The following is a 24,338-nucleotide window of genomic DNA, read 5'->3' on the forward strand; positions in this document are numbered from 1 at the left end:
ATCTACAATTAAGTGGAACGGGAATAAAATTTAATTTTGAAGTAGTCTGTGAAAAATGCTATCAGTTTTTTAATTCTCATTAATAAAAATTAAGATAATGCAAATCTCGTGAACACGCTATATAAGGAGAATTTTTATTTCCTGAGTACTTACTTCCTTAATTGCGTCTCTTTTGTTGCATTCCTTTACTGCACGTGTTATTGCATAGCGATTATTTCAAGCATTGAAAAATATTTTTGTAACTAGTTGTGGGTGATATAAGAGAGAAATCCTCGATGCTAGGCATGATTGGATACGTGCCAATTTTTATTTCGTGCTTCCTCTAAACGAGAAAGTGCTCACCTTTACTGGGAAATACCAGCGGGGGAAAATAGTCACCACTCCAATTACGTGCAGTGTCCAACATTTATTCGCCTAGGTTTTTTCTGTCTACTTGGAACACTTCCGGAAAACTTTTCACGTCAATCCCATGGAGATTAGTTTTTTTTCTAAAGTGGCTGGGCATTTATTTCCTTTATTCTTCGGTAACTTAAAGGTGATAATATTTGCGGAAACAGAAAAAATCTCTTATTTACGACTAGAGAATTTAATGTAGATATACTATATTGGTTAGCTAGTGGTAATTATCAATACTAAATTACCATTATATAAACAGCAAAATGATAATAAAATGATTCCATGGCTATTATGCTAATTCGCATAGCAAGGTTTTGTACCTTCAGAGAGCTTTTAAGTTTGATGTTTTCTGTCGTAAGAATCGATGAGGAATTCCAATTCTTATAATTTGGATTTTGAAGTTCGCAATAAAATTTAAATGCTCTTGTGGTAATTGTCATACCTGCGTAAATATGTATCGTGGTAAGTCATAGAAGAAAGCCGTTTTGATGAAACATAGACATTAGGTTTGTAATAACTAAGTAAATGTGAAAAAATTTCAGATTTATAAAATTATTAAAACAGCTTTATGTTTCTAGCAAATAAATGTAGTTAGAGCAGTCATGGTCGTTGTAATGTTTCAGTTAACGCTACCACTTGAAATGATGTTTCAAAAGGTTAATGCTGCCGTAGAAACTTATGTATTCTGACTATTTATTATAATAAGACTTTATTTTGTCATCACTTATAAAAGTAAATACGCTTAGAATTGCATATTAAGTTAATTTTTTAGGTGATAAGAAAATTATCATCTGTTTAGCTGCTTTATTTCAACTCTATCGTCTTCATAATATATTGTTTCCTCATTGATTGAGCAATTAGTCAAAAAAAGTGGATAAATAATGAAATTTTAGACTACATATGTCTACAAAAAATTTCGAGATAAAATTATGCCAAGTCATCAGTTAACACTACTTACCATGATTCCAATTCAAATGATAATTTTTACATACTCTTATCCTCGTCCCAAACAATTGAGTCATACCTCAACCTTTCTATTTAATAAGCATTTTAATTATTATTTTTGGAAATTTGTGACAGATACTCACCCTCTCAGGTACTCCTGGAGCCTTTCCCAGCATCTCCTTGAAAATTTGGTTGAGGGAGGGGGTAGTAAACAAAACGGTGGGGGTGGGGTATCCCTGTGGAGGCAATTAGGCTTGGGTTTGAGTGGATTTTGCGACGAACTGGATCAAGGATGTCTGTAAGTTTGAGGAATGCTCTGAGGCGATAGGGCTCATCCCTGACTAAGCTACTGGCGCGAAAATCACAGGCATTCTGTGGGCCCATTAACCATTCATTGATCGGCTGATTTTTTTGTGATTAAAATAATTTATATGCGCGAAAAACTATGACGAAAATTCTTTTAATAATCATCCATATCCGAGTTAATGAGTCCCTTGATTTCTGTAATTCGATATACTCCTCTGAATAAATAAATAGTAATCGTAGACATAATTTTTATGTTAAAATATTTTTTAGTAAAATTTAAAAAAATGTCGGTCCTACTGCCTCTAAAACTTTTCAATCAGGAACCCATTCCCGCTGATAGGCATCGTCCATCTCTGAGTACGCCACTATGTTCGGATATTTTCTAATTATCTATTTTTTTTATCCTCTTGTCTACATTATTACGGTTATAGTTGACGATTATCCAAAAACTTTCCCAAACTGCCTCGCGCTTCCCAGCCGAAGTGGGAGGGATATGTGGGGTAAACGGAAGGGATGGGGACAGTGCCGTGGAGGCAATTAGCGAAGGGGTAGGGGAGTGAGCGCAAGCGGTTTTTGCGACGAAATGGATGGAGAGCGTCTGAATGGTTGGGGTTATGCTCTGAAAGAGTAGAATTCATACCAAATAAATCGAAAACGTGTGAACTATACGCATCAAAGATAGCTGTACTTGTCTCTTACCTTACGAACGGATAAGTAATCGTTAATTTGCCACAAATATGGGGTAGAACTTTAAATTAACCTCTGAGGTTTCATTTTGATACAACTTCGAAAAATAAATAATTTTACGCCAAAGATCGAGATTCTCGCTTCTGAAATCATATAATAATTGAAAACTATTAAATCGATCGCTTTTTTTCACAAGAGCCTCGATTCTTATGTCAAGTTAGCCTTAATAGTATCAAGGCTTCGGCATAACCTCTGAACATAAATTTATTTTATATGTATCCAAATCAATATTACTATTGAAAAAAACTATAACATTAGTAAAAACCAGATACACGACGATATTTATTATTATATTTCCGGACGATTTGCTAGCGATTGTATTTAAAACACGGACAAAAAAGGATAAATAAATTAATAGTAAAAACACAAAAAAATGATTACGATGAAACAAAACAAGCAAAGGTGATGCAAAATAAAATGATAAAAATTAATTCTGCTCACATTGTGTAGAATCAGACAGCGGAAAAACAAAATATTTATCATACCATGTAAAGTAATAATTTAATTCAATAAATTGCAAAGATATGTTCATTTGTTAGGACTCGTAAAATGTGAAAGAAATGTTATTCATTCAATCAATTTAGGTTTCAAAGATTTATTTAGACTCAAAGAAGAAAAATAAGAGAATTCTCGAGAAGAAGACGTCTTCGATTTATTTTGGGATGAATTCTACTCTTTCGTCATAGTAAACTCCAGACAGATACATCATCAATGTATTTTTATAAAGGTTACCCCCTATTAAAATGCAACTAGTCCTTCCCACTTTACCTCCTACTGTCGAGCATAGATGTTTTGGTGGGGGTGGGGGATGTGAACAAAACGATGGTTGGGGCACGTCGTGGAGGCAATTAGCGTAGGGGGTGGGGGGAAGGTGGTTTTTACGCCGAACTGGACGGAGAGTGTCTGTAAGGTTGAGGGATGCTCTGAGGCGGGGGTGGCGGAAAGGGGAGGGGGAGAGGGCGTGAAGGGAGGGGAGGGAGCTTGGATCGATAGCGGGCTCTTCCTAGGGGGAGGAGAGGGAGGGAGGCCTCCTCCTCGCGACCTCCTGCCCCTCCCCTCACCCGGCCCCGCGGCGCCAAACCACCTCCGAACACAGGCACCCCCCGCCACACACCCCACCACCCCACCCGACACGCCACCACCACCACGCCCTGAGAACCATCCCCCGAGGGGAGGGAGTCCTGCGCGGGGTTGCAAACTATACCCAGACACCTCTCTATGATTCGGAAAAAAATAATTTTCGCTACCCAGGATGGCAATGGTGAAAAATGTGCTCCCCGATTCTTAAATATATTTTCCCAAAGCTGCATGTTTATAGCGCTGAGCGCACAATTACCTAGGATGGTTAAATATTTGACGGGGTAGGTACTCAATAGTTTATGGAGTATTTAATAGTTTACAGAGTACTTAATAGTCTACGGAGTACTTAAATACTTTAAGGAGCACCTAAATACTTTAAGGAGGGGTGAAAAATATACTCCCACACTTCTCTAGGATTTTAAAATACATTTTTCCAAGGCCAAACACCGAATGGTTTATGAGTGTTCGCAAACTTTGCTTCGGTACCTACTTCTCTAGGATTGTAAAGTACATTTTTTCTGGGCCACTACCGAAGTAGTAAGAAGTTTATAAAGGTTCACGAGCTATACTTTCTTATTTCTTAAGATTCTAAAATACATTTTTACATGCCCATCAACGAAGTAGGTTCATAAAAGGGTGGTAAGCTTTGCTCGTATACTTCTCTAGAATTCTAAAATACATTGTTTCTAGGCCACGACCTATGTAGGCACATGATAGATTTCAAATTATACCCAGATACCTTACTAAGATTCAGAAGAAAATATTTTTCGCCAGCAAGAAAGGCCTACGGAGGAGTGCGAAATATACTCCCATACCTCTCTAGGATTCTTAAATATATTTCTTCAAGGCCACCACCGAAATAAGTCTATGAAGTGTCGCAAGCTACACTTCCATACTTCTTTATGATTCTAAAATACATTTTTCCAAGGCCATCACCGTAGTTGGTTCATAAAGGGTTGTATGCTTTACTCCTATACTTCTCTAGAATTCTAAAATACATTTTTCCAGGCCACCTATGAGGTAGCACGTGACAGATTGCATACAATACCTAGACGCCTCACTGTGATTCGGCAAAAAATATTTTTCGCACTCCGCCACCGATGAAAGCCTACAAAAAGGTGCAAAATACTCCCACGACTCTAAAAATGTTAAATGTATACAGTAGAATATAACAGTCCAGTATTAAATATATTTAATTCTTTAGGATTCTAAAATACTTTTACAGCGACCACCAGCGAAGCAGGCACATGAAACATTTCGCATTTACCCTAACACCTCTCTATGATTCAGAAAATAACATTTTCCGCCGCCGAGTAAGGTCTTCGAAGAGATGCAAAATATATTCCCATACTTTTCTAGGATTCTAAAATACACTTTTTCCGGCCACCACCGAAGTGGGGACATAAAATATTTCAAACTATACCCTGACACCTCTCAGGGATTCCAAAATTATTTTTCTTTGGCTGCCACCGAGGTAGGTCTAGGAGGGTGTAAGCTATACCCTGATGCCTTTCTAGGGTTTTAAATAGCGATTTGTTGAGGCAACCACTGATGCGGGCTAATAATGCTCTACCTAATCTCTATAGAGTTCCAAAAAATTGCCGTATGCCACCACCAAGATAGGTCAACAAAAGATTGTAATCTTTACCCAGACATTTCTATGATGATAAAAATGTTTGCTGGCGCCATAGAGGGAGTCTACGAAGGATTTTAAATTATAACTACCTTGACATTTATTCATGATCCTAAGAAACATTTTCCGTTTGTCGCCAACGAGGCAGACTTATGGAGAGTTGCAAATTTTCTCTAGGTCGTCACCGAGGTGGGCACATGTACAGTGGCAATCTATACCGTGACACCTCTCTAGGATTCCAAAAATATTGTTCGACCGTGCTGCCAGTTTGCGAGTTGTACTTAGAAATGAAAAATCATCCTTACTTACCACTGATTAACCCTTGCCATATTAAATACAGTTCACATCTTCCTCAACAACTTAAGTCGTTTTTTTCTCCCCTTGATCTTGGTTACACCGTTTTTAGTATACTAATAAATTTGCGAAAAGTATGAGCAAAATATTGAATTAAAGTAATAAATAAAGTAAAAGAAAAGCATACTGATTTTTAGGCTGGTTGATTGACATCCAACATTGGTATATTAAATTGCAAAAATTAAAGTAATGCATACAATGATTCTTCCTTCCCTCGTTAACTTATTGGAGGCTAAATTATCTTTTTTGTTCGCACGTAAATTAATTTACCCTGCCAAGCCTCATTTGATCAATGCATGCCATAATTTGTGTATTTCATTTCATCGTTATCGAGCCCTTATTCCCCTTGAGATTTCCCGTCGCTTGATTTACTGCGCTTGCGTCTATTCAAGTAGACATACGTGGAATTTCATGATTGCGTCGAAAAATCGGAAGGATATTTTTTGGAGTTTATCCTGGAGCCTCCAGCCCCAATGATTAGATGCTTCGACGGCGTGTGCATCATTTGTAACCGAAATATTTGCAAGTACTCGCGTATCAATGAGTGTCATATTTTATATTCATTCCCAAGAATGCCATTATATCATGCAAAAAAATATTTAAAATTTTCTGTTAAATTTCAGCTATTTTGATATTATCCGTGAACATTGAAACAATTTTTCGATAATTATAATTAGTTGATTTTTACATGATCGAAATCTTCCTATTTAATCAGTATTCTCGATTATTATTTACGAGGGATTTTTGTGGAGATTTCGATTCGGTCTTTCGTATTTTTTCTTAGTTACTAGCTAACATGTAGGTCAAGGAAATAATGTATAATATCATTGTTACGATTTTCATCAATCACTTATCCATTTTCAAAGAGCTCAAAAAAATAAGTTGATGGTTACATGAGTTCATTTGTGAAGAATGTTAGTTTTAGAAATTAAGTAGTTATTAAATGAAAACTGCCATTTTAGCATTTTTGCGTTGGCGTACCTCTTTGTTCGAAGTATCTTTAAAATGTCATCGTCCATTCACTACATACAATTTTGGTCTGTACCCGAAGTAATAAAAAAGGTTGCAACCCTATAATATCATAAATAATCATACTAAACAGACAAATAACTTCAAATTATAGCTAAACAGTATCCTCAACAAGTTAAGTCGTTTTTTTCTCCCCTTGATCTTCGTTACACCGTTTATAGTATACTAATATTAATTTGCGAAAAGTATGAGCAAAATATTGAACTAAAGTAATAAAAAAAGTAAAAGAAAAGTATACCGATTTTACTAAAAGTTACGATTTTCATCAATCACTTATCCATTTTCAAGGAGCTCAATAAAATAAGTTGATGGTTACATGAGTTCATTTGTGAAGAATGTTAGTTTTAGAAATTAAGTAGTTATTAAATGAAATGTACCATTATAGCATTTTTGCGTTGGCGGACCTCTTTGTTCTAAGTATCTTTAAAATGTCATCGCCCAATTACTACGCACAATGGTTATCATTGTCTTCCGAGTTACAAGAGTTAAAAGTTAAAACATTTTATTTTCTATTTTCAAGGAGTATTATTCGGAGGCAAAGTTTTATACTTGACATGCATTTATCATTCTACGTTCCACACTCACGTTAACAATTCTGTCAGGCTTAACTGTGCGGAAGATTGTTACAGTCAAAATGGAAAAATAATCTATTTTTAACCTACAATTTGATATATATAGGCCTCTGGAATTTCTACACAGCGGTGGTGCCATCACATGTTTGGAATTTAATCTATTTTTTGAGTATAATATATCAATGCAGTTGAAGGTGGAAGGCCACGGAATGGAGATGGGCTAGGGTTGAAGGAACGTAAGTTGATACCAAAGACTTGTTGAACGGCTCAGACTGTTGACAGTTAATCATAAGGAGGAGAAAACTTGTCTTAAAAATAGTATTTAACAGCTAGGTCGCCATATTTATTAGAGCATGGATTTCAACCAATTTATTTTTCATTATGAATTCCTTGCTCATTTTTTTCGACTGCGCTTGATAGTTACCAGGATAGGATTTTTTAGATAATTCATGATATCGATAATGATTCAGCTTATTACTGGCACTGGGGCTGAATTTATTGAAACATGGTTTCCAGTATGAAATTCCAGACTAAGGACTTCATATTCCTGAAGAATTCTGTAGATAACTATGTTTTCTATGTTATCTGAAGGTTATGAGTGTCATTTACGCGATACAGTTGCTAAATGAATTCAAAAGTCGACCAACTGCTGTAAAGTCTAATACCCCTAAGATTAAGAAGAGATTTTTCTTTCAATGCATAGAGATACATGAAGCCGCTAACCCGGAACGTAATTCAAAAAGTCTTCAAATGTGTAATTAGTATACAGGATGTTTCAAAATGAATATACGTACTTCGAATGCATATATTTATTAAACTTTAAGACGTACGAACATGAAACTATAAACATAGTTACGAACCTCTCAAGTTCAGATTTCAGACATTAGCGACACGAACAATATTGCATCCAGACTCAAATTCCTCAACCATTATCTGGCAGGCATGTCATTCGTGACTAATGTTATGTCAGTGAGGATTCGGTTCATTACTTCTTCAAAGTGCTGTGGGAGTTATGATTGTATCATAAACTTTGTCTTTAACAAACCCCCTCCGTAAGTAGTCACAGGGTGCTATTATACGCAATTCTAACTCCCGACTGGCAAACGAGTTGATTTTGAAGGAATACGTTGGAAAGCAGTTTGAATTTGTGCAACATTTTCTTAAGATACACGAGAGCGGCCAGCACTAATTCCTTTTCATACACATGCTGTATCTACAAATTGGCGATAACACCTGCAAATGTTCCACCTATTCAAAGGATCAATTTGGTACCTCAATCTGGAACGTCTCTGCTCTGTAATTGCGGAATTGCGCTTTGCAAACTCGAGGACACAAAATTATTTCTGCTGCGGAATAACTATTTCAAACATATGACGATTACCAAGCAAAACAGAAGACAACTAACATCTAGCGGCTATTAATATAAAGTACACTATGTATTCTTTTCTTCATTAGTCATGTCAAGGCGCAATGATTGGTGGTTTGAAGAAAATAATACTATGTAATACGCATATTCTTTTTGAAACACCTTGTACTTTGGCTTTGTTAAATAGAATTGAAACAATCACGGGAGGGGCTATGATATCTCGTGGACTGGTTTCCTGAAGCATTGCGTTTCAAATTTTCAGAGCTGTCATGTTATTTATCGGATTTGATGCGGGAGGTCGTGAAACAGCGCGGCGTGTCGTCATTATTCATTCATAAGACCGCGCGGCGTCGACTTCGGCTTTATCCCCGCTAATCCGTGTGAGCCACTGTGATATGGGCGAGCGATTAGCCAAGCAACCGTCCGCACCCTGTCTGGGAACGATTCGCTAATTCTTATTGATGGTCATCGCAAAATAGGTTTTCCAATAATTGTGTGATTCCCCGGCAAAGCCCACATTTTTTTTGTTTCTCGTTTTATTTTTATTTTCTACCGCTGCTTGAAGCAGACAATCTTAATTTATAGGATTTCACCAATTCATTCTTACCCCTCATCTCCTGTACAGCTACTTTGAAAATCCTTTCTGTATTTCATGAATAATATTTACAAAATAATTTAAACAAATCTGAAACTGGAAAGGAAGATTTCTGGGTTTTGCACCGGGTGAGGTCCTCCATGTCTCATTTCAACGTTTCGATAAACAACTCGCCCATCGTCTGTTTATATCGTCTATGTTGGATTCCCGAATCCCTGAAGACTATGGGCGAGTTGCTTATCAAAACGTTTGAAGGAGGCATGGAGGACCTCACCCGATGCAAAACCCGAGAAATCTTAACTTCTATTGTTCAAACGAAAGAACCGAACATTAAATCTAAAACCAAACGATAAAGATATCGCCATCGAGTGTGAATTGGAATGTAAATTAAAAGAAATTCTAATGGATACAACTGTCCTTTTGGTGAATTTAAGTATACCGGGACTAGCCACGGTGATAACTTTTACGGGAGTCACCCGCAATGCACAATTGTGCGGAAAATCCACAGAGAAAAAATCATTCGCCTTGACCGGGATTCGAACCCGGATCCCTCGATTTCCGGCCGAGTGCTTTAGCCAGTTAAGCTACCGAGGCGTCATTCTTCCCTGTGGAAATTTGTGGACTATACCGGACAAGTTGGTATGGACTGCTGAGCATATTATGCGACGAGCAGTCGAAATCGTGCGCACGGCGCCACAGCCGGAGAGTAAAGTCCGAACTTTGAACACATATAGATGTTCTCTCTTTGACGAATTTAAGTATACCGGGACTAGCCACGGTGATAACTTTTACGGGAGTCACCCGCAATGCACAATTGTGCGGAAAATCCACAGAGAAAAAATCATTCGCCTTGACCGGGATTCGAACCCGGATCCCTCGATTTCCGGCCGAGTGCTTTAGCCAGTTAAGCTACCGAGGCGTCATTCTTCCCTGTGGAAATTTGTGGACTATACCGGACAAGGTGGTATGGACTGCTGAGCATATTATGCGACGAGCAGTCGAAATCGTGCGCACGGCGCCACAGCCGGAGAGTAAAGTCCGAACTTTGAACACATATAGATGTTCTCTCTTTGACGAATTTAAGTATACCGGGACTAGCCACGGTGATAACTTTTACGGGAGTAATTTCCACAGGGAAGAATGACGCCTCGGTAGCTTAACTGAGCGGACGTGTTTCTCGATCGCTGCGAGTGAGCCCCAAGGCTGAATTTTTGCCGGCCGGAGAAGCCTCTCCTTGCCGGGAGTTGGGACGACGAAGTCCCGTGTTTATTTTTCGTGTGTGTGAAGTGAAATCTTGCATAGGTGGAGAGGCAGTTTTCTAGTTGTCTGACTTAGTTAGCGGCCGCTATGCGGCCGTTAATTTACTTTTTTAGCTGTTCCACCGGTGTTAATTTAGTGGTCTGTATGCGGTTCCGAGAACTAAGTGACCCCTGACCCCTATATCTCCATATCCCTTTGTATTGATCTTCCCGTTCACCTAAAATGGCGGTGCAAAGGATTAATACCTTACTGATTCAACTAGAAGAAGAAGTGAAAAACGCAACGCCGCTCGAAGTCCACTCGTTTATTCGATTGTTGGGCCTCGCGGCAGAGGATGTCGTTGCCATCCAGTTTGGCTTGAACCGGAAGGACATCTTCGCGAAGCTGACGAATGAAAGCCTTGTGGAAAAAATTATCGAGAAACACCCGAAACGTCTCCCCTTCCCATCTGAGGACACGAAAAGGGGATACATAACTTTAGAAAGGACCTCCGGCTCCCCAGTGAATGTGAAAATTTCATGTCTACCACCTGAGGTTAGTAAAGAGGACATCCGTGATCATTTATCCCGCTATGGGAAAGTTATAAGAATGTCAGACGACAAGTGGTCAGGAAATCAGTTGTTCGGCGTACTAACCGGCACGAGAATTGCCCGAATGGTGGTTGAGAAAAATATACCTAGCTATGTAAATATAGCAGGGAATAGAGCCATAATTATTTATGACGGACAACGAAGAACCTGTGCCCGTTGTGGAGAGGAGGGTCATGAAAGACGTTTGTGCCCACGTAATTACGCTAGTAGGAGCTACGCCCAGGCGACCTCAGGAGAAACAGTCGAATTGAGCGAGGCCGTGGATGAGGAGTGTGGCCTCACTCCTCTTGAACTCGAAGGAACCACGCAGTCCGCGACCGCCCCTGAGCAGCGTATCTCCCAAGGAGGGATATACCCTGGAGCCTCCCCTACCATCCCCCGACCACCGCCCCCGCCATTATCCCCACCCCTCCCACCTCTACTAAACACCCTTGGCCATCAAGAAAAAGCACGCCGCCATTCGAGTGGAGAAGAGGAAACTCCTAAGAAAAAAGGGAAGACTGAGAGAACTGCAGTTGACACTTTCATCGCCGGAAGCACCGAGGACATGGAGAATCCCATAGTGAAGGTCGCAGAGGAGATAGAACATCAGCGAAGGCGAGAGGAGGTGACGCCTAAGCAGGGAAAGAGAGAGGAAACGAGAGCTATTTTGACTGGTGAAGACGAGAGTGCAATCGGGGAAGGGGATGTTTCTGCGGCTATGGATACGGAGTGTTTACCCCCCGAGGCCCTCGCACATATCACCTCCCTGACTCCGAAACCTCCTACCTGCGACGTCAAAGAAACATCACTGCTGACGGCTGGGTCCGTCTCCGAGTCAAAAGTTTCCCCTGAAACTCTCTCCCTTCCCTCCCCTCGCCTCATGGAGGTAATCCCCAGCACCTTCACCTTATCGCTTCCACAATCAGAGAGTGAGGAAGACGGAGAGTCATCTGATAACCATTCCAGCCATTTGGACGCCAAGGACGACGACTGGCAACCGGTCATGGCAATCCGGGGGTCTCAACGCCGGGGCAGTCGACCGGGTAAACAAAGGGGCGGACACAGGAAGAAGAGCCACGGTGGAGCATCTAAGAGGAAAGACTCAAGTTAAGCCCTATCCCACTACTTCAATCATGATCCTGTTTTCTTTAAATATTGCCGGGTCTTCTAGCCCACTTAAGATTAACCTGTTTTTGGCACTTTTTAGAAATTACGGGGCAGATGTCGTCTGCCTTCAAGAAACAACAGAGGGAATCATTTGGCCTAATTCTATTTATCGAGCCTTTGCAAATTGCGGAGGGTCGCGTGCGGGCACCACTATACTCGTAAAGAAAGGTATCCCAGTCTCTAATGTACGATTTCACGCCTCAGGTAGGATAACTAGCCTAACTATTTATGGCGAAATTAATATTATCAACATATATGCGCCGCCGGGTGAGAGAAATAGAGTAGACAGGGAAACATTTTATTCGGAAACTGTTTTACCTTACGTGACTTCTTTCACTGGGAAAGCAATTTTAACTGGAGATTTCAATGCAATTTATAGAAGGGAGGACTCGGAATCCAACAATCAAAGAATTTCATACCGACCGAGCCGAGCCTTATCTTTTCTAATTGATGCGCTTTGTGCAACTGACGCTGTTTTACGCAGCACTTTGGGCCCCGCCCCTTTCACGCGTGTTGGTCCAAGTTCTAGAACACGCATTGACTTTATATTTCTCTCCCGATTACTTAAACAAATCCCTTTCACCACTCATACTATACCGGTTTCTCTTTCTGATCATTGTGCCCTCCTTCTTGACCTCTCGCTCCCTTCCACCCCTCACTCCCACCGCCCTGAAACAACCTTGTGGAGGATGGACACTAGACCCTTTCAAGACGAGGATTTTCGTTGCGCTGTCCGGCGACGGGTGGCGGATCTTATCTCCATGCGTCGTCCGGGCACCGATGCTCTAACCTGGTGGGAATTTACTTTTAAACCAAAGATTAAATCCTTTTTACGACGCTCAACATATGAGTGGCGGAGGGACATGGATGCCACAATCATGTTCTACCGAACCGCCTTAAGAGAATTACTAAATCTCAATCCCCGTCCAAAAAATTTTTATGAGGAGACAGCCCTTTTGAAAAACACCATTTTAATGCATGAAATGAAGCGTTACGCTCCAAGTCGGTGGCAGAGAGAACTGAATCCTGACACGTGGGGCCCTTTCACACTCTCTGAGCTCCGGAGGGTGATCAGACTCCGCAAAGACATGTCAACCACTTTACCGCCGGCAGAATGCGCTGATGGTGATCTCCTTGATACTGCTTCACGGCATTTTCAGAGAATATTTGCTCGATACGGGGTCTGGAACGAAGACGATCTCCCTCCGTTTCCTAATTTACCCACCCTCTCGCCACAAGACGCTGAATTGCTTGCTGGTGAGATAAGAGGAGAGGAGGTAGAGGAAATTCTTCGCCTCCTCCCAAAAGGCAAGGCCCCAGGGTCAGATGGTATATCTTATGAATTTTACTCCATTTGTGGTGATCTTCTGACCCCGACTTTATTAGCTATTTTCAACCAGATTTTCTGCCAAGGCGAGGCACTGACTTCAAGTCAATATACCGCCATTATCTCGCTTTTACCAAAGGTAAATCGGCCTCAGTCCTTAAATGATTTCAGGCCTATTGCTTTATTGAATTCAGACTATAAAATCTTTACGCGTATATTAAAATCTCGTTTTACGGATTCTCTGGAATCCACATTATCTGTAACACAGTACGCGGTTTCGAAAAAACGAAATATTCTAGACGCTTCAGTATTATTACGGGATATTTTTTTGACTCCGTCTCCTCCTTCCGAAGATTTTTTTGCCATTTTACCCGTAGATTTTACAAAAGCGTTTGATTATATTCGTATTGAATATATTTTATATATTCTTAAAAAAATGGCTTTCCCCCTCATCTTTCTTCGGGCAATTCAAAATCTATACAATGAAGCAAAAGCATGCATAAGGATAGGTTGGAAAACTTCACATGAATTTATTATCAAGAATTCTGTAAGGCAAGGATGTCCCCTATCTATGGCTCTATTTGCCGTCGCAATGGACCCTCTTACAAGGGCACTTGAAGCTGCCGGAGTTGGCATAGCTAGACAAGGAATCACTTATTCAAATATTGTATACGCTGACGATTTGACTTTATTCATTGGGCATCCAAGCCAACTACTCTTGGCCAATGACTTAATTCAATCCTATGCTCCCGGTGGTTTAGAAGTGAATAAAACTAAATCAAAATTGAGAGTTCTAAAGGGTGATATAGCCTCTAACGTGTGGGAATTAGGCAACCCACCTGTAAAAATTCTAGGATTATGGTGGGGCTCCGATGTGAAACAGTCTCTTGAGAAGAACTGGGGGGAGGTTAGGGGCGCAGTATCGGGGGGTTCGGGTCGCTACAAGCTCCCCTCCCTCCCTCTCACCGCTCGGGTCCGCCTCCTCGATCAGGTAATATTCCCAAAAATTTGGTACCTCGCTCATGTATGGCCTTTGCCAAAAGAAGTGCATGCAAAGATGGTTAGGGACACTAATTCTTTCCTCTGGTATGGTTATTTGAGAAAGGCTCCAAGGCAACAGCTTTACAACCCTCCGACAAGAGGTGGTTTGAACTTAACGAATATTGCTTTAAAAGCCAATGTTATTTTCTCGAAAGTATCCACCAAAATTTTGGGGGGGGTTGATGAGGCCAGGCGGGGTCTCCTCCACTCCGCGTGGACGGAAGCCAGCTTTAAAAGTACGCCGTTTAGGAGATGCATTCAGGAATGCCGAAAAATAACGGAATGCCTGCGAACAGGAGAAACATTTGTAGTAAAGACTGTTTACCGGAGGCTCATCGAGAGGGAGAAGTATCCTCCCACTTCTATCATTAACCCATGGAGAAACTGGGCTGCGTGCCGGGGGGACGCGGGGGCGGCGAGCGCCATGTTTGACACTATTGCTCGCCTCCTTCCTACGCGCGAGGTGATGTCGAGAATGAGGCTTGCCGATTCTTCTGCTTGCGTCGCATGCGGTCGGGTTGACTCCGCTCCTCATTACATTCTCGGCTGCGGTGATGGTGGGAGAGTGTGGGGAGCCATTAGAAACATTTATCGTACCTGGGATGCCTTTGGTGGTGGTGCCATCACGAATGAAAACTTGATTATGTTAAATTTTAAGCTCTTTCCCAATTTTAAGAATGTAATACTTTCCACATTAATATCAAAATATATTTTTTTGAAATTAAAACATAAGGCAGTAGGGAAAGGACTCCTCTGCTTCATTGATAGCATTTCGGTGCATGGTGCGCCAGCCGAGGTGCGCTCTTTCCTCGCTTCTGTCTTCCGCAAAGCACTGGCGGAGGATGGTGCGGATGCTGTGTCATCGTCGTCACTGGCGGGAGAGGAGCCAGCTTCTGGAAGCTGATTTGTGTTAAAAGAACCACTGGACACTGATTTGTGTTAAAAGAACCACTGGACACAGATTTGTGTTAAAAGAACCACTGGACACTGATTTGTGTTAAAAGAACCACTGGACACTGATTAGTGTTAGAAGAAAGATATTAATGTGTGTTGTGGAGAATTGTACTTTGCTGCTTGAAAGTTGAAATAAATGTATATTTACCTAACTGGCTAAAGCACTCGGCCGGAAATCGAGGGATCCGGGTTCGAATCCCGGTCAAGGCGAATGATTTTTTCTCTGTGGATTTTCCGCACAATTGTCCTTTTGGTGTTACATTCAACTATATAAAAAATGCATAAACGATATATTTTAAAAAGATGAGCGTATTAGCCCTGTGGGAAGTGCGCTTGAAGAGTCACAGGTTCAAGTACCAGCAGACGTTTTTCTTTTATCAACAGTTTATCAAGTTTCAGTCAGGGATGACGACTTATAAAAAATATTGGAGGGGTCCAAACCGGGGATCTTGCCCCGAGAAATTTTATAAGTAGTGAGTTTTAAGTTTTTAAGCATTCTATAAGAGTCATATGATCAACATTAGAACCCTCATAACTCGAATCTCGATATCTGGACACTCCGGGGAAAATCGAAAAGCTTGTCACATTTTTTCCTCACACCCATAACGAACTTTTGATGGGGCTCGGGCCTCGGACCCCCTCAGGCCCCATGGAGTCGGCGCCACTGGCTCGAGTTATGTTAGGCATTGTTGAAAACTTACGAGCTTCTCTCTGAGTGCAAGAGCCATTTTTTTCCTAATTTTTCTCCGAACTTCACCTTTGGTTATCATTTGGTTCTTGCACTCATTCCTAAAATCGTGTTCACCTGTCTTTTTTATTCTCTTTTCGTGTTACATGAAATTCCGCTAGCAGTTTCGTCATCACATGTCTCTTTAGCCCGTTCATGTTGCATACCCACCACTATCATTAGTCTTCTGTGGTCTCTTCAGCCTGTTTTCGTGCTGCTTGCCATGCACCAGCAGTAGTGGCAACTGGTCTCTATAGTATCAATTGCTCCATCGTGTGATCTCTGCCACCTAGACTTCACAGTCCTCGTCCATGTTATTCTTCCTCCCTAAAGGTGCGTTTACACTGTATAACATGTTATATAAACAAGTTTTACGAAAAAGTTACAAATCCGTGTAACAAGTTAGATGTAACATAGTGTTACAAAGCCAAAATTCGTGTTATATAACAATTTTTTGGTTTCCCGCTGGAAGTGGGAAAATGTGTAACATGTCACAGAAAAGAGGTGAGTCGCACAGCTGGGAGAGCCAGTTGACGGGTGAAACTGTAATATGTTATTTGTGCATTTTTGGCTGCGACTAAATCTATAATATGTTACTTGTGCATTTTTGGCTCCGCTGGACTTTTGTTATAAAGCAAATGTTATATAAAATAAATGTTACAAGTAACTTGTTACAGATAACATGTTTATATAACATGTAACACAGTGTAAACGCACTGTAACAGATCCGTTGGTTTCACTGCACTCCGAGTATATGCGATCCGAAGTATGTTAATTGGCCTTTTTTCATCTCTTTCCGTAAGATACCATATTCTGCTAGCAATTTAGCGTGCTACATGCCTTAAGGTTCGTTTACACTATGTAACCTCTTATATAAACAAATTACATGTAACAAGTTACTTATAACATTTGTCTTATAACAAGAGTACAGCGGAGCCAAATATGCACAAGTAACATGTTATAGACTCAATCCTAGACCAACCTTCAACTTACTATCCCCACCATGCGCCTCACTTCTTTTCTGTAACATGTTACACATTTTCCCACTTCGTGCGGGAAATCAAAACTTGTTACATACCACGAATTTTGGTTTTGTAACACAATGTTACATGTAACTTGTTACACGGATTTGTAACTTTTTCGTAAAACATGTTATATGTAACATGTTTATGTAACATATTACATAGTGTAATCGCACCTTATCAGATCCGTTGGTTTCACTGCACTCCGAGTATATTCGATTCGAATTATGCTAATTGACCTTTTTTAATCTCTTTCCATAATATACGATATTCCGCCAGCAATTTAGTGTTTAATTGTCTCTTTAGCCTGTAGGCTCACCACTAACAATAGTGTCATGTAGTCTATTTAGTCTGTTTTCGTCCTACATGTTAATACCAGCAATAATGTCCTGTAGTCTCTGCATTCTGTTCTATCCATCGCTCCACCGTATGATCTCGGCCACCTCGATTTCAAATTCCGAGTAACATTTGGAAGCCGATTGTATGAACCGCACTGAAATATGCATGAATTTCTAACAATAAGAGGAAAAAATTCCCCTGGACGGGGAATCGAACAATGGACCTTTGGTTTTCTGGGCCACTGCGCAGACCACCACGCTATCCAGGTTCCTTTACGCTTCGGACGAACCTGGGTAGTGTACCCAGGATTGGCCCTTAGAAGGCTAAAACCACCACAGCCTGGAACCAAATTCGAGACTTATTTGGCTAGTCATCCTGGAGAGGGATTTGGAAGGGAAGGAAAGAAGCTGCGATAGGGAGCCCGCCGACGCCTCCGGAGTGAGGATATGGATGGAAGGGGATGGGGATAGGGAAATCCCAACGCCTCATTAGGGCAACGTGGACCACTGCTAGAGAAACTTTAATTTAATGTTCCTACGGAAAAGATATGTTTTCCTACGGAGAAGAAAAACTCTACAATTTCCACTATTTTTTATTTTTATTTCCATACCACCGAAAACAGTTCTATACGGCCTTATACACCGGGGTTATTAATATGTAAAAAATTTAACGTGCACAAACAACCATGCCCTTGCTCGGGGAAACTTACCCAGACGGGACTCGAACCCGCGACCTCCTGTCTGGCCGGCAAGGGCTTTATCTCGCCGCCACCGAGGCCGGCATGGTAAATTTCTTGCCTGATAAATGATAGATGTCTATTTCACAGTCCACTGGTTTATTAACCCATTTATTAACCCGTTAACGCAACTTTATTGAATTCTAATTATCAGAAAAAAATGTCTACCTCAGAATAATTTTTTCTTTGATTTACTGACTCTTTTGAAGTATCTCTAGTTCTAATTTTGTCAATTCCACCAACATTTTCATTCATATAATTGTATTTTTATGACTGATGGCGTTTGGCACAAAAAATCGATGTGCACATACGAGGCACCCTAGGAAAAATGACATACCCCAGCATGTCCGTTAAGGCAGAATGGGGCACTTCTTCCAAAGGAATACTGATGACGGTGATAAATACCGGCGAAGATGTCGAGTGTACAAATCAAGATAAAAAATAAAAGATGTAAGCTAATTTTTAAAAAATTACTTTCTCTGTACTTATTTAACTGATTTTTCCCTGCGTTTCGTATACGCAGCATTTTGAAAATCATATAATGTGATGAAAATATTTTTTATCCAAAAATTCATCTTAATTTGGCCAAAATAAATCGAAAAATGTGAAACAACCGAAGTTAAATGCCCTACATTCAGTCTGGGGAATAATGGGTTAATAATAGAAACGCGTTTCCACCCTTATGCCCCGTTTAGATTACGATTGCCGCAGCGATCGTCCAAACGATAGTTGCCGTGTGAATGCATGTCCGGACAATAGTTCACGTAGTTCCTGACGTTGCCACTTTATGATGGTTAGGCGCTGCGGAACTGGAAAGGGAAGCGACAAGAGAAAGACGAAAAGCTCCCATCGCTACATTTTTTTCATGATGTTATCCCAGTATGGAATAACATGGGCTTAAGAAGAATAATACGAAAAATAAGCGTTTAGCACAATAATATCTTTACCCAAAGCAACTGAACAGCTTTGCTAACCGTTCAGTTTCTCGTTTACTTTAGGTTTCAGGATTACAGCACTGCAGGGCAGCACAAGTTTTACCGTCGTATTGTGTGAATGTACAATGGTTCCAACGATCGCCGAAACAATCGTAATCTGTATGAGGCATTAGCGTCATCATCTGGTCAATTAGAAATTGCATGTTATTTCTGTTTGTTGACGATAAGCGTTTATGAAACGCTAAGACTGGTTCAGCGGAGAGGCTTACGGGATTTACACCGCGTGTGTGACCATCTGTGTAGACGACCGTTTCGCTGGTTTTGCAGCTGGCTTCTTGAGGTCACTTCAGTGAAGAATCCAGCTGCAATCCCGGCGGAACAGTCGTCTACGCAGATGGGCACACACGCGGTGCAAATCCCGTAATGAAATCAACTGATTTTGGCGTAACTTGGTGGAACGATGAGATATTCATGGTGAAACAAAACCCAGTTCGGTTCCACAAATTTTTATTTGCTTTCGACTAGTTTCGACGGCTATAGCGCTATTATCAAGACAAACAGGAGTATTGCTCCATCTGAAGGAATACAAATAGAAGAATTGCTCTCCGCTGAATTTTCGCCACTCCGCGAAAGCCTACACAAGGAAAGCTATTACTGGTTCATTCATAATAACAATGCGTTTCGGCACTTAGCGCAATGATCACGTCATATAGAAATAAAATGTTATTTCTATTTGCCGTGATGGTGGTGATAAGCGTCGGAACGCGTTATTATTATTAATAAATTAGAGGATAGCACTATAAGTTTCATCATTTTATTCAGCATGCTGTTCCACCATATCTCTATATCATGTCAAATAGAAATAACATGTTTTTTCTGCTTTCCCTGATTATGGCGCTAAGCGTCGAAATGCGTTGTTATTATTCATAAACTAGTGGGCAGTGCAATAAGTTTTATCATTTTATTCAGCATGCTGTAACGCCATATCTCGACATCAGGTCAAATAGATATGATATGCTATAGAAAGTTTATTTCTATAACATGTTATTTCAAAATTGAAATAACATTTCGAATAGAAATAACATTCCTGTAGCATGTTATTTTTATTTTATCTGGTGATGACACTAAGCGTCAAAACGCGGTGTTATTAATAAACTAGTGGGCAGTACGATAACTTTTATTATTTTATTCAGCATGCTGTTTCAACATCAAACACAATTGAACTCATTTATTTCACACTGGATTCGGAGGCAAAGCCCCCGCAGACCCTCAACCACCCCTCCCGTTATCAAGTCGTAGACTTATAAACGGGAGGCTGCTTTTCTTTGCCTTAGAGAAATTATCGACTGTTGATCGTGTTAGTTTTCTTTCCCCCATTAATATGGGGCCAGCGTCCCCCTCCCCTTACCCAATTGGGCAAGGCTCATCGGGAAGTCCATTTCTCTTTGCTTGGCTCTTGTGCTTTGGTGTATGCATTATCATCTTGGTTCAACTTTCTTTTGTTAGTCAGGATTTTATTAATAGTTCTCCTGGTTGTTTTTAGTATTTCAGTATTTATCAGTGACTTATGAGTCCAAGTAAGGTGCTTTTCTTGAAGTTTTATTCTCTATTCGGTTCTTAATGTTTCATAGGCGGGACATTCTGTTAGAACATGCCATGCACTTTCGTAGGTTTCACTGCAAAAATTGCATTGCATTTATTTCACAGTCCACGTCTTTCTTCCTCCCTTGCAGATCCGAACATCCCCGAGATCGAGGTCCAGCTGGAGAACTCGGCGTACGGGGACCACCGCCGGTGCTGCTACACCCACTGCCCGGCCGCTCCCGCTGCCCTGGGTCCGCCCCGCTCCGCCCCCTCTCCCTCGGACTTCCTGCTGCCGGCCGGCGATCGCGCCGTCACCAACAACGGGAGGGGCGTGTGCTTCCACTGCCTACGGGGAAGGGGCAACTACCTGCGGTCAATAACCCCCGGCGGTGGCGGCGACTCCGGGGGCGGGGCGGAGGCCTTGCACCCGACTTCCGGCAGCCCCCGCTCGGCGTCGTCACGGGGAGGAGGGCATTGTTGGAGACTATTAGTTTTGCAAGGTCTGTTGTTATGTCTAGCGAGAAGAACTTTATCTCTCCGTTTCGTTTATGAGTACACATAATAGTGAGATTGGGGGGTATAGGGAACTTTGGTACGAGGAATTTTTTTTCCGGAGGGCTTAAAAAGACGGACAGAGGTGTGTTTTATCGGTGCGAGTGTTTGGTTTGAGCCAGTGGCCAAAATATTGCGGGGGATTTCAACGTTGTGTTTCCGGGTGTTCCACCTGGTGGTAGAGGGATGATGCTTATGATGTCTGTGCCAGAGGAGCATGCAAGAATTGGAGCGGGAGTGATGATGATAAAAAAAGGCTTGGTTTTATTTCTCGAGGTGAGGGTAGAACCTGCGAGGAGGGGTCGCCGTCGGTGTCTGTATTGTGTTGGGGTGTCACAAGCACCCCCGCTGTTTCCCTCAGCGTGTACCCGTTGCGTTTGGGCATCGCTCACGAAAGAATTGAAGATTGCAGGTTGGATTAACAAAACAGATTTGTTGATGGTGCGTCGAAAGAGTTGATCTTTTTTTTCTGGATATGTGGTGCAGGGAGTGATGGTGGGCTTCTCTGGGAATTCTTTCGTGTCCCGCGAAAAAAAAATTGCATCGGCTGTTCTTTCATGCGTGCTCCGAAGGCTTATAAAAGGGGGAAAAGAAGATAAGATGTGTTGTAGGGTTTTGGAAGATGAAGAAGAAACCGGGTGTTCTCTTTTTTTTACTAAAAAAAAGACGTCGGGAAAGATGTTTTGGGTATTGCATTGGCTGTTGTTTTTTTGATTGTTGGCTGGCCGGTGGAAATAAATCGGGGGTGAAGTTAAATTTGAAAAAAATGGGGGTTTGGGATATGTAAAGATATCGGAAAGAGTGTTTTTGTGTGATTGTATGTATATTTACACATATACATAGACATTACTGAGGTATAGATTGCGGATACTTGGGCTTTGTGACCGTTAAAATGGAAGTGAAGGATTTATTTAAAAAAATATTGTTGCTTGAAGGTGTCGAAAAAAAGTGGTGGAAATAAGTGCCCGTGTTTTGATAGAGAGAATTATTCGCCCTCTCCGTCAACAAATGAAATTGCAGTGCTATGGTGAAACAAAAGTTACAAATCAAATATATATAAAATATTATATATATCTATATACATACATGTAAAGGTATTTGCGAGCCCTGTATCGCTGAATGGAATGAGAAGACGGATTGGGCGGATCGAAAAAGATTTTTTTTCAAACAGGAAAGCGTTGAATGGTAGTCTAAAAAAAAGAAAATAAGAGAAGGTGATTCAGGATCGGTTAGTCATCTGTCAATTTCTTATTTCTTTTCTCGGAGGAAGGCTGGTGGTGTTAGCAGGGGGAGGATCTTGTGAGAGAGGTTTTTCAGTTTCTCTTCGGAGGAAGAATGGAGTCAACTATGACGCTCCCACACGCACATTACACCCAAGAGTAGTGAAAAGAAAAATACATTTAATTACACAGAGATTTAGAGTTTAAAAAAAATACTATATCACGAGCTCCAAAGAGATTTGGAGAGATAGTTTACAAAATACGTCTTAATTAACACAATGATTTTTTAGGGAAGGGGTAATTTCATCTCGTATCGGTGTTTTGGTGGCCCATTCAAGTCCTCTATATCTCTCTCTATATATTGTTAGATCAAAAATGAATTAACTTTAATGAAAAAAAGTTAAAAATTGTCTTTTTGAGGCGTGCTTGGGGAAAAAATGCAATTTTTACCTGTATAACAATGTGCATTTCCAAGATCTGCAGATATCCAGATTATTATTTTTTTCAAAATTATATTTTCTCTTCCTAGATGGTTGGTGAATTAAGCAAGGGAGGTTGGCTTTAGTATATTTCCAAACGATAATATAGCTGCTACGATGGGAAGGACAAAGTAAAGTCCTAATTTGTCTTCAAAGACAACCCATCCCTCCGACGCCATCAGATCACACCTCATTTCTTTGAACCCGCATGCTTACTTCATGAAACCTTCCCCTGAGCAAAACCGCCCGCCTCCTGTAAACAGAAAAAAATGTATTAGCTGTTGCGAATCATTCAACGCCTCCTGATTGGCTGAACCCCCATAAGGTGCCTCCTCCAATGAGGATTTTAAAAAAATACCCCCCTCAGTTCTAGTACCTCAAGAGGAATGGCCTTGACTATATATATTTCTTTTCTAAACGTTTTCGTTTCGTTTTTACAGACGAGTGTCCAGTTGCACGTTTACCATTAATTAAATATTTACTTAACTACTCTAGGCATCTAGATAACACCAAAGTACCAGAAGTAAATTATTAAGGAAATGTCAAGGAGAACATTTTCACACACTCGTACCTATGTATACACTCTTGACTAAAGAAAAACGCAAACACATTCACGCATACAAACATTCAAATATATTTGGAATGCAATCAGCACGTATACCAATTCTCAGTGCTCTTGAAAACTCCAAAAGAAACACCATTATACCATAAAACGCTTACCCAAAAATCACAATTCAGTGAGACACCATAAGTTTGATGAGTATTATGTACATTTTCAGGGGAACGGATAAGGAATAACTCTCTTCAAGTTCCTCTTCACGTGGTTAATGAGTTGTGCGAATATTTTGAAGGTTTGAGGATGCCTATTTATATTTTAGATATCGCCTCCGTGAACCGAAAAGATATTTCCGAAGGCATCACCGCAACATCAATGATTACAAAGAGTTGTAATAATAAATACCGCATGTGCAACAGAACATCTTACAAAAATAAGAAACGCCGCTCGTTGCAGTCATTGCAAAATCATTGAAAAATACAGGCATGCATTTTTTTTTAATTCAGTTTTTCTCAATCTATGTGCCAATTGATTTTTTCAGTGCCCAGTCCCTTCAAAGCTTTCAATTAGTGTGTAGAATAACATTTTTTCGCTCTGCCTCCCAACGTCTCCTGCTGTTGAAGAGATTCCTAATGAAATTGGCGAATGTTAGTCTGAGGAAATTCATAAAAGTAGCTGAGTAATGACAAATAGAAGGAAAAGTAGTGCAAGCTTGTAATGGTTCGGGGAAAGGTATGTGGGGTTCTAAGACGCGTGGATGATGAAGGATTATATTTAATGATAAAATATTCACCTCTCAAAATAGAACGATGAAGTTCGAAAGTACGAGTTGTGGTTGCTGTGA

The 24,338-nt window shown here is 40.7% G+C and overlaps 1 protein-coding gene across 1 annotated transcript in view; it reads left to right on the forward strand.

Moving 5' to 3' along the window:
* Positions 1–22,173, forward strand: part of LOC124161383 — a 486,573-nt gene extending 464,400 nt beyond the window's left edge. Inside the window, exon 3 of the mRNA XM_046537699.1 lies at positions 20,837–22,173. Coding sequence (XP_046393655.1) covers positions 20,837–21,249 — 413 coding nt within the window. The 3' untranslated portion in view covers positions 21,250–22,173. The remainder of the gene's footprint in view (positions 1–20,836) is intronic.
* The last annotated feature ends 2,165 nt before the right edge of the window (positions 22,174–24,338 follow it).

This window comes from Ischnura elegans, chromosome 6, assembly GCF_921293095.1.
Source record: "Ischnura elegans chromosome 6, ioIscEleg1.1, whole genome shotgun sequence".
In the NCBI taxonomy this organism is placed as follows: domain Eukaryota; kingdom Metazoa; phylum Arthropoda; class Insecta; order Odonata; family Coenagrionidae; genus Ischnura; species Ischnura elegans.